The 10,994-nt window shown below is 42.6% G+C and overlaps 2 protein-coding genes across 4 annotated transcripts; one reads left to right on the forward strand and one right to left on the reverse strand.

Moving 5' to 3' along the window:
• Positions 1-6,029: 6,029 nt before the first annotated feature.
• Positions 6,030-9,167, reverse strand: LOC103000493 (histone H2B type 3-B). Of its 3 annotated transcripts, XM_057538675.1 has the most exons (3): positions 8,769-9,167; positions 8,010-8,101; positions 6,030-6,736 (listed from the first exon to the last, which is right to left on the reverse strand). In XM_057538675.1, exons 1-3 carry the CDS (start codon positions 9,143-9,145, stop codon positions 6,588-6,590), a joined length of 618 nt encoding a protein of 205 aa, XP_057394658.1. In that variant the 5' UTR covers positions 9,146-9,167; the 3' UTR covers positions 6,030-6,587. The 3 variants fall into 3 exon arrangements, 2 of the variants coding, with proteins under 2 accessions (XP_057394658.1, XP_057394644.1); XM_057538661.1 differs by lacking the exon at positions 8,010-8,101; XR_009006709.1 differs by lacking the exon at positions 6,030-6,736 and having other exon boundaries at positions 8,065-8,101; positions 8,238-9,167.
• Positions 9,168-9,416: 249 nt separating this feature from the next.
• LOC103000781 (histone H2A type 3) lies at positions 9,417-10,582 on the forward strand. The gene has a single exon (XM_007169908.2). It carries the CDS (start codon positions 9,460-9,462, stop codon positions 9,850-9,852), a length of 393 nt encoding a protein of 130 aa, XP_007169970.1. The 5' UTR covers positions 9,417-9,459; the 3' UTR covers positions 9,853-10,582.
• The last annotated feature ends 412 nt before the right edge of the window (positions 10,583-10,994 follow it).

The raw sequence follows: 10,994 nt of genomic DNA on the forward strand, positions 1-10,994 counted from the left end.
GAATTCTGAAAGGAATTATCAACTTGGCCATTGGGGGGGGGGGGAATGATAGGAAATAAATGATTGGAATGGCACTTGGAAGCTGCCATACCCCTCTGCTGAATAAGCACAAGCTTCCCATCCCTAGCTCTTTAGCTAAGGAAGAAATGTCCCCTTGCGTTTGTCTCCCATCCAGAAAAAATGGAGACACGGGATTAAAACGGGTTTTTATTACCTTCTTCATTTTTTTGCCCAGGTCCAGACTGGCAACTAAACAGACACCCCTCTCCCGTTACAACAAAGGGTTTGAACAAAAATGCTCAACCTGACTCCATGAGCACAGCAGACGCGCCTTCGGATTGGTTGGGCTATTGCCCAATAGGAAAGAAGCGCCGGCATCTACTATTTACATACATTCTTTGCGGACCAGGCAGAGCGGGGCGGGCTGTCCAATCCGATTCTAGAGATTTGGAGCCTTCATTTGAATATGGGGAAAATAAATAGTGATGTCCGCCGCCTCATTTGTGCCAGAGGCGCAGCCCAAGGAGAGCTCCTAGAAGGCAGTCAGGGAGGCTTAGGACGGCCAAAAGAGTAAGCGCGGCCACAAGGAGAACTAATCCATTTACGCCTATAAGGTGCTGTAGCAGGTGCTTCCCAACGCACATATCTCTTTCAAGGCCATGGGTATCATGAACTCGTGGATCAAGGACACCTTACAGCTCACGCTTCAGCGAGGCTGCCTGGCGCGCTACAAGCGCTCTTGTAGGTCCGGGGAGACACAGAGAGTTGCACACGTGCTGCAGCCCCATGAGCAGTGTGCCGTGCCAGAAAGTACCAAGACTGTCAAGTACACCAGCTCCAAGTGAGGCGGGCCACTGTGCTCCAGAAAGCAAAGGCTGTTTTCACAGCCGCCTCCGTGCTTAGAAAAAGAGTGTGCCACCTGTTGTGGTCGTGAACTGCTGTTCAGTTGGGATTATGGGAGAGATGGAGTGCGCTCCTGAAGTAAAGCTAAGCTTCTTTTCTTAATGGCATATTCACCAAAAAGAGACCTGCTGTGTTAGTCTTGGCCCCCAGCCAGAAGCCTGAGACGGTGTAGCCCTGACGCTTGAGCTGTTGAACCCAGTCCAGGCCTTTCTGTCTGCGTGTGGCGAGAGACTTGCGGGTGAGGGGCACGGATCACCTCCAAGAAGGCTTAATGCCAACCTCTCCCTCTACCCATACCCCCTCGTGGGTCAGGCTTCGGTGTGCTGGACATGACGCTGGGTGAGGCTCTGGGTGTTGTAACACAGACCAGGCAGCGACTTTTGGGGCCGTCCTTCCCGCGTTTGCAAGGCAAAGCATCATGAGCTTCTTGCTCGAAACATTTAAGCAGCACTGAGTTTGAGCAGCTCCTTATAAGCACTAACGCTATTCCTGTTTGAAATATCAGAACGGCAGGAGGACAGGTACTGGTCTAGACTCTCATACTCAGCTACAATCCTTCAAACTAGATTGGTATTCTTTTATCCGAAAAAAAGTGTATACTTTTTAAATATATGCCTCATAAACGGTTTAAGAGCTTTTTTCTCCTCAGTCTTACTGAGGTGTAATTGACATACAGCATTGTACACGTTTAAGGAACTGGAAGTTTGTACCTTTTGACTGCTTTCATCCAATTCCCATCCCCTCCCCACCCCTGCCTCTGGTAACCACAAATCTGATCTTTTTCTATGAGCTTGTTTGTTTGTTTTTGAAGTGTAATTGACCTACAAGACTATGTTAATTCCTGGTACACAACATGGTGATTCCATATTTCTAAACATTTGAAAATGATCACCATGATAAACTAGCTGTCATCTGTCAGTATACAAACATATTATATAATTATTGACTATGTTCCCCATGCTGTACATTTCATATCTGTGACTCATTTATTTTGTAACTAAGAGCTTGTACCTCTTAATCTTCCTCACCTATTTCTCTCCTCCTCCAACCCTCCTTCTCCCTGGAAACCACCTATTTGTTCTCTGTATCGATGACTCTTTCTATTTGGTTATGTTTGTTCATTTGGTTTGTTTTTTACATACCACATATAAGTGAAATACAGTATTTGTCTTTATCTGTCTGACTTATTTCACTTAGCATAATACCCTGTAGGTCCATCCATGTTGTTGCAAATGTTAAGATTTCATTCTTTTTTATGGCTAATACTCCATTGTATATATAAACCACATCTTGTTTATCCATTCATCTACTGATGAGCACTTAGGTTGCCTCCATATCATGGCTGTTGTAAATAAGGCTGAAATGAGAATCAGGGTGTTTTTGAATTTATGTTTTTGTTTTCTTTGGTTAAATACCCAGAAGTGGAATTGCTGTATTACATGGCAGTTCTACTGATATTTTAAATTTTTTTGAGGAAACTCCATTCTGTTTTCCATAGTGGCTGCACCAATTTATATTCCTACCAAGAGTGTACGAGGGTTCCCTGTTCTCTACAGCCTCATCAACACTTGTTATTTGTTGTCTTTTTTGATAATAGCAATTCTGACAGCTTGAGGTGATATCTCATTGTGGTTTCAGTTTGCATATCCCTGATGATTAGTGACGTTGAGCATCTTTTCATGTGCCTGTTAGCCATCTTTATGTCTTCTTTGGAAAAACATCTATTCAGGTCCTCTGCCCATTTTTTTTTTCTTTTTTCTTTTTAATTTGTTGAAGTATAGTTGATTTACAGCGTTGTGTTAATTTCTGCTATACAGCAAAGTGATTCAGTTATACATATATATACATTCTTTTTCATATTCTTTTCCATTATGGGTTTATCACAGGATATTGAATATAGTTCCCTGTGCTATACAGTAAGAACTTGTTTTGTTTTGTTTTTAATTACTTAGTTTATTTCATTTTTGGCTGCGTTGGGTCTTTGTTGCTGCACATGGGCTTTCTCTAGTTGTGGCGAGCAGGGGCTACTCTTCATTGCGGTGGCTTCTCTTGTTGCGGAGCACAGGCTCTAGGCGTGCAGGCTTCAGTAGCTGTGGCTTACGGGCTCTAGAGCCCTCTGCCCATTTTTTAATTGGGTTTTTGGGGGGGGATTATGTTGAGTTGTATGAGTTTTTTATATACATTGGATATTAATCCCTTGCAGATATATTGTTTACAAACATCTTCTCCCATTCAGTAGGCAGTCTTTTCATTTTGTTGATAGTTTCCTTCACTGTTCAAAAGCTTTTTAGTTTGATGTAGTCCCATTTGTTTATTTTTGCTTTTGTTGCCCTTGCCCGAGGAGACATATTCAAAAAAATACTGCTAAGACTGATGTCAAAGAGTGTACTACCTGTGTTTTCTTCTAGATGTTTTATGGTGTCAGGTCTTAATCCATTTAAGTCTTTAATCCATTTTGAATTTATTTTAGTCTATGGTGTGAGATATCTTTTCCCCAATGTATATTCTTGCCTCCTTTGTCACAGATTAATTGCCCATATAATTGTGGGTTCATTTCTGGGCTCTCTATTCATTCAGTTCCATTGACCTATCTGCCTGCTTTTGTGCCAGTACCATGCTGTTTTGATTACTGTAGCTTTGTACCATAAACTGAAGTCAAGGAGTATGATACCTCCAATTTTGTTCTTTTTTTCAACAGGGCTTTGGATTCTCTGGGTCTTTTGACTTTCTATACAAATTTTAGAATTATTTATTCTAGTCCTGTGAAAAAAATGCCATTGGTATTTTGATAGGGATTGCATTGAATCTGCAGATAGTCTTGGGTAGTCTGGTCATTTTAACAATATTAATTCTTCCAATCCATGAACACAGTATATCTTTCCATATGTTTGTGTCATCTTCAATTTCTGTCATCAGTGTTTTATAGTTTTCCAAGTACAGATCTTTTACCTCCTTGGTTAGATTTATTCCAGGTATTTTATTCTTTTTGAGGCAATTGTGAACGGGATTCTTTTAATTTCTTTTTCTGCTAGTTTGTTGTTAGTGTATAGAAATGCAACAGATTTCTATATATTAATTTTGTGTCCTGCAACTTTACTGAATTCATTGATGAGTTCAAGTAATTTTTTTAGTGGTGTCTTTAGGATTTTCTATGTATAGTATCATGTCATCTGCAAACAGTGACATTTTTACTTCTTCCTTTATAATTTGGACTCCTTTCATTTGTTTTTCTTATCTGATTGCTGTCACTAGAACTTCCAATACTATGTTGAATAAAAAAGGTGAGAGTGGACATCCTTGTCTTGTTCCTGATCTTAGAAGAAATGCTTTCAGCTTTTCACTGCTGAGTATGATTGTTTGTTAGCTGTGAGCTTGTGGCCTTTATTCTGTTGAGGTATGTTCCCTCTATACCTACACTTTATTGGGAGTTTTTATCATAAATGGATGCTGACTTTTGTCAAAAGCTTTTTCTGCATCTATTGAGATGATCATATGATTTTTATTCTTCAGTTTGTTAATATGGTGTATCACATTGATTGATCTGCAGACATTGCAGCAACCTTTCATTTCTGGGATAAATCCCACTTGATCATAGTGTATGATCTTTTTAATGTCTTGTTGAATTCAGTTTGTTAATATTTTGTTGGGAATTTTTGCATCTATGTTCATCAGTGATATTGGCCTGTAATTTTCTTTTGTTGTGATATCTTTGGTTTTAGTGTCAGGGTGATGCTGGTCTCATAGAATAAGTTCAGAAGCATTTCTTACTCTGTAATTTTTTGGGATAGTTTGAAAAGGATAGGTGCTAACTCTTCTCTAAATGTTTGGTAGAATTCACCTGTGAAAATGTCTGGTCCTGGGCTTTTGTTTGTTGGGAGGCTTTGTTTGTTTTTTTACTTACCCAGTTTCAATCCTGGTGATTGGTCTATTCATATTTTCTATTTCTTCCTGACTCAGCCTTGGAAGATTGTATATTTCTAGAAATTCATCCATTTCTTCTAGGTTTTTCATTTTATTGGTGTATAATTGTTCACAGTAATCTTTTATGATCCTTTGTAATTCTGTGATGTCTGTTGTAACTTCTCCTTTATGCTCCTTTTAAGAAGCTTTTCAATAAAACAAACGTAGCACTTTAAAAAAAAATTCAGTTAACCATATGCAAAATACATAACACATTTAATAACAACTAAGGTATGCAAGGCCTTACTGGGCCCATGCTGTTCTCACTCTAAAAAATATCTCATAGTGCTGGTGACTCCCAAACCATGAAGAACACCTTCAGAGAACAACCCAGTCTCCAAGAGCCAAAATGCTATGTGAGATTTGGATTCACAGCTGTGTTCCCTCAGGTGGACAATGGCTGTCTGAATCCTCCCTCAGGGACTCACACACATCATTTCCAGGGCCTGCCACTCATTAATCAATATTTAACCTCCTATACAGTAAATACTGTTTTGCATTTGTAATTTCTTATTAAAAAGACAGTATTTTCCCCTCCAAAATACTTTCTTTACTCCGTAATAATTAACAAATTTGACTTGAAATTTCTGATATGAAAAAGGAGTCTCCTAGATACATTTCAGATTGTATACCTGCAAAATTCTTCCAGTTCCTTCCAGGTCCTTAGTTTAAGCATTTACCTTGGTTATTTCAGATCCAGAGAATGATTCCATTGTGCTGAGTCCTAGTTCTCCTTGCCTCTATGTATTCTCAAGTATTTGGTTAACTGCCCTAGTTTAACTTTCAACTTAACAGAACATGTATTTCTTTGTTGTAACAATATGATTGACATGGTTTCTGTATACAATTTCTCTCAGTTTTTTCAATCATAACATCTCAATAGCAGGGAGTCTGTATCACCTTGCCTCTTCCTTAACAGATTCCCCTCCTAGTAGACGGCCAAATCGAGCCCAGTCTGCACCTGAGGCTGTGTGTACAACCTCTGCTGGACTGTTCAGCAAATAGAGGCAGCCGTTTTTAACTTCAAGATAATTCTGTGTGCCAAAGGAGTCAACAATACTGAGAAATTAATTGATATTTTGCATTATTCGCAGAAAATTTTATTTTTTAAAGAATTGTATTTGCAAATTATTGTAAAATCTTCATTTTGCTTCTTTTATTTTTGGTACTAAGCAGTGCTTTTGCCTACTGCTAGCACTATCACATTCTCTGCTGGAGACAGTTTTCATTTATTAGACCTATGGTTTAAGCTCATTAAGGTAAAGAATCACGTGAATCTGTAAGACTACTTTCATGTGACTAGAAGTTTTCATTAAGATACTGACTCCCAATCTACTTTGGTAGGAGGCTGAGGGCTTGGACCCAGTCAGCAGATCCCCATTTCAAAGTGGAGGACTGAATTTTGCAGTTTTTAATATGAATCAGATAGCTACTGAGAAAATTAAAGGTGTGGACTTGTTGATGACAGATCGCTGTTTAATTTTTTTTTAATAGATTTATTTTACTTATCTATTTACTTATTTATTCTTTGGCTGCATTGGGTCTTCGCTGCTGCATGCAGGCTCCCTCCTGTTGTGGTGAGTGGGGTGCCACTCCTCGCTGAGGTGCACGGGCCTCACCCTGCGGTGTCCTCTCCAGTTGTGGAGCGCGGGCTCAAGGGGCGGGCTTCAGCAGCTGTCACGTAGGTTTCAGTAGTTGTGGCTCACGGGCTCTAGAGTACAGGCTCAGTAGTTGTGGTGCACGGGCTGAGTTGCTCCGCGGCATGTGGGATCCTCCTGGACCAGGGTCCGAACCCTTGTCCCCGGCACTGGCAGGCGGATTCCCAACCACTGTGCCACCAGGGAAGTCCCACTGTTTAATTTCTGTATTACAACTAGGAAGGCAAAGAAATGAGTTAAACTGCTGTGACAAAATTCCCATTTCCAGGTATTTAATTTTTGTTAATACTGTTATCAGAGCTCGTATCTATAAAAGAGAACAAAGGAAAAGAAATGCTGCTGCACACTGCTATCACTGTAACCATAATAATTCTATACATGCCCATGGATGCACAAACTAATTGAGGCAGAAAGGAGGGAGAGGGAGGGAGGGCGGGACCACTATCCATCTCTTTAAATGAGGCAGGTGTCACTTAAGTTTTATTTTCGGTTTTATATATACCTATCAAAACTTATTTATGTTTAAACAATTGTGTACTGTCAAGATGATTTTTAAACACTCACTTCTGGTCACCTACAAGTGTTTTTAAATTTCAATATCCTTTTTTGTAGAGAAAGGAGAGAGATAAAACAGTGTAAAAAATATGTATCTTACATTAGGATGAAATTCTGAGGCAGAAGTTGAATGGAGATATGAGTTCAAGGTGAAAAAATTATCTAAAATCGCTCAGTGTTAACGAATAATTTAATAGTGTATTTCATGAGTTGCTATGGTTATGGTATCGAATTGCTGTTTCAATAGATACCTTTAAAAGATTGATGTGAGACCATTTTGTTTTGTAAAATGTCCTACCTTGGGATTTGCATCCTTGCAACTATTTGAACTAGCCATAAAATAGTTTGGACGCCAACTTTAAAACGTGTGGGGTTTTAGAAATTCTTTTAGAGTGGACCCACGTAGGAAAAGGAATGGGGCGGGGAGGGGGGGTGCCGATGGGCTTCCAGCCGCCGTGGCTGAGGACACTCGGTGGGGGTGGCGACGTTTCCTCCCCAGCTCCGCCCGCCCAGCCGGACCAGGCATGCAACCCACTTCCTTTGGAGATAATTCACAAAAACACTATTATTAGCCTTTAACTGAACGTCTGTTCCTTGCCTGAGATGATGACACGACTTTTCAATCTAATTCTCAAAACGGGTAAAGGAAGTGATTATTTGAAATCTCCTTCTTACAAAAATGAGAAAAAACAAGGCAAGAAAAAAGGTAGGCGATGTCTTCTTCAGAGCGAAGACTCTTCATGCCAAAGCGCTTTCCCTTGAACTAAGATGACACTTTCCAAACGAATGCCATGAATTCAGAGAAAAAGGAAAGTTCTGCGTCACTAGTGTGTCACAGAAAATAACGTGGCTGAAGTGTGAAAACTACATTTGCTTCGAAAAACGTTATTTTTCTCTTAAATTGCCCTCCTCCCCACCCCCCCTTAAAGCTACCTGCAGCAGGGGTCGGCTTTTTACATCCGGCTCCTGCGCAAGGAGCGCTGCGTTCCACCACGCTTCCGTTTTCCTTTCGGTTGTCAAATATCCTGCGATTGAAGGATGCAGACATGCAAACATCCTCCCGTAAATGTTCATTGCCTTAGGATAAAGGTGTCTGGTCTAGGCGGGGATGCAGCGTCAGGCGCCACCGCCAGAGCTGCGCGACAACCCCCAGGGCCTCACCAAGTGCGTCCTTCGGGTTCACCCATCATGGACACGGAGGTGGAGAGACTGGCACGAGGTCCCACTGCGGGCAGGTGACCTGCGTTCCTCACCCACAGGCTCACACCACACGAACACAAAACTAAACATGGAGTCCATGCCCGCAAGCCCCGGAAATGGCACTCTCCACACGCTAAGGACACTTGAGTTCAGGGTTCCTACTTTGTTTAGTGAAGCGTCAATAACCTTGAGCAAAGACGAGGGTGGACACCCGGTCTCTTGATTGCCTCCCACATTATTTTGGGTCGCCATTCCATACCCAACCTCCGTAAGAAGCAGATATTCTCCCATTCCGCTCCCATACACACGCGCACACACGTCTACAGGGAGCAGGGAAAACAAGAACGTCCTCCCAGTAACCAAGGAACCGCTAAGGAGCACACATCGGATGCGTTTACATAACAACCCTTCACGTGTTCGAAACCCTTTCTCGATCTTGTGGGTGGCTCTGAAAAGAGCCTTTGGGTTCCCGGGAGCCGGGGAGTGCCTCACTTGGAGCTGGTATACTTCGTGACGGCTTTGGTACCTTCGGACACGGCGTGTTTGGCTAGCTCACCGGGCAGCAGCAGGCGCACGGCCGTCTGCACCTCCCGGGACGTGATGGTAGACCGCTTGTTGTAGTGTGCCAAACGAGAGGCCTCGCTAGCAATGCGTTCGAAGATGTCGTTGACGAACGAGTTCATGATACCCATAGCCTTGGAAGAAATACCGGTGTCCGGGTGCACCTGCTTTAACACCTTGTACACGTAGATGGAGTAACTTTCCTTCCGACTGCGCTTACGCTTTTTGCCATCCTTTTTCTGCGCCTTCGTGACTGCCTTCTTAGAACCCTTCTTCGGTGCCGGAGCTGATTTGGACGGATCAGGCATTACGGCAGACCCTTCCAAACAGAAAAAACGATACCCCTCCAGCAACTCAACTTATACGTCCTGTATTCAAATGAGGAATGAAGAGCTTCTAGTTTCTGATAGGATCAAGGGCAGCGCAACGTCATCACTGGAAAAGGCGCATGCAAATTAGGGGATGGCGGCTTCCCTTTCTGATTGGCCACCATCACTACCCAATCGGGAGGCGCCGACTCCACTACCTCAAGACCATATATAAGGACTCCCTGAGTATTACAGTTTCGTTGCCTGGGGTTCTGTTTTTTGGCTTGTCTTTTTTTCCTGTGCCTGATTGGGAGATGTCCGGCCGAGGCAAACAGGGAGGCAAGGCGCGCGCGAAAGCGAAGTCGCGCTCGTCGCGCGCGGGCCTGCAGTTTCCTGTCGGCCGAGTGCACCGGCTGCTGCGGAAAGGTAACTATTCTGAGCGTGTGGGCGCTGGTGCGCCTGTGTATTTAGCCGCCGTGCTGGAGTACCTGACGGCTGAGATCCTGGAGCTGGCGGGCAACGCGGCGCGGGACAACAAGAAGACTCGCATTATTCCGCGCCACCTGCAGTTGGCTATCCGCAACGACGAAGAGCTCAACAAGCTGTTGGGCCGCGTGACCATCGCGCAGGGCGGCGTCCTGCCCAACATCCAGGCCGTGTTGCTGCCCAAGAAGACGGAGAGCCACCACAAGGCCAAGGGCAAGTGAGGCCGCGGAGGCGGGCCGGCAACGGCCGTGCGCCCCGGGGGCCCCGTGACACCAAAGGCTCTTTTCAGAGCCACCCATATCTTCTAGAAAAGAGCTGCACTGGTCGAGGGCTGTGTCCTTTTGAGCGCGTTCCTGTGCGAACCTGCGCGAGGCAGGGCTCGCGGGAAACCGACCCCGAGGCATGATTTGGGTGCGCCTAGGGGCACAGTGGGCTTGTGTTAATTTTGTGCAGGGAATGCCGTCTGACACGTGGCCGTTTTGAGTTTTGCCACCACCAAGCTCATGGGGTTTCAATCCCACTCATCCTGAAGGTGTCTTTGTTATCACTGGTGACAAGCTACTCTGATTCCGGAAAGTATCATCACTGAGATTTAGACACCAAATACGTAGTTTTTTTATCCCAGGGAAAATCTGGTAGATTGATCTGGTATTGAAAGTGTTTAATCTTGAAAGAAACTTTACCATTTGAGGTTCTGATAGGTAAACATTTCCATTTTAAAATGTATGAATGCATGACTTAGTTTTTTAGAGAAGATGCGATCAGAATTGTATAATGTACTGGGAATTCTAAGATCTTGGGAAGGGTTTGTCAGCATTTGAAAATGTCAAATTATATTTCGAAAGTAGGTGTAAGTTTCTAAAGGAAATCTCATGGTAAATAGAATAATTATTTAACAGAATTTAAATTGTTAAGTTTGGGTTGGTCAAACGTTAATCAGAGATCCCCTTAAACTGATCGCTAAAGTCAATAAAATAATTTGTACCTTGAGTTTATGAGGAAAATTACGTTTGTGAATATAGTAAATTTAAAGTGAACATTGTTAGGACCAGATTAAGTAATATATATGTGGATATTTCAGAAGATGACTTCATGGATTCCACATTCTGTTATAAATAGGGGTTGTAGTGTCCCAGAGATGCTCCTGCAAAATCAACTGAGAAATGAGAATGTTAATGGCACCTACTTCATGCGGTGAAGGGATTAAATGAGCTAATCTATACTAATCCCCTTGTTTAAAAATCCCTAACACAATATAAGAGCTCAGTAAATGTTGTCTATTCCTGCTGTCATTATCCTTAGTGATTCCATTAATTTTTTTATTATAACCATAAATACAGGCCAGTAAAATAATTTAGGAATA

This window comes from Balaenoptera acutorostrata, chromosome 2, assembly GCF_949987535.1.
Source record: "Balaenoptera acutorostrata chromosome 2, mBalAcu1.1, whole genome shotgun sequence".
Lineage (NCBI taxonomy): Eukaryota > Metazoa > Chordata > Mammalia > Artiodactyla > Balaenopteridae > Balaenoptera > Balaenoptera acutorostrata.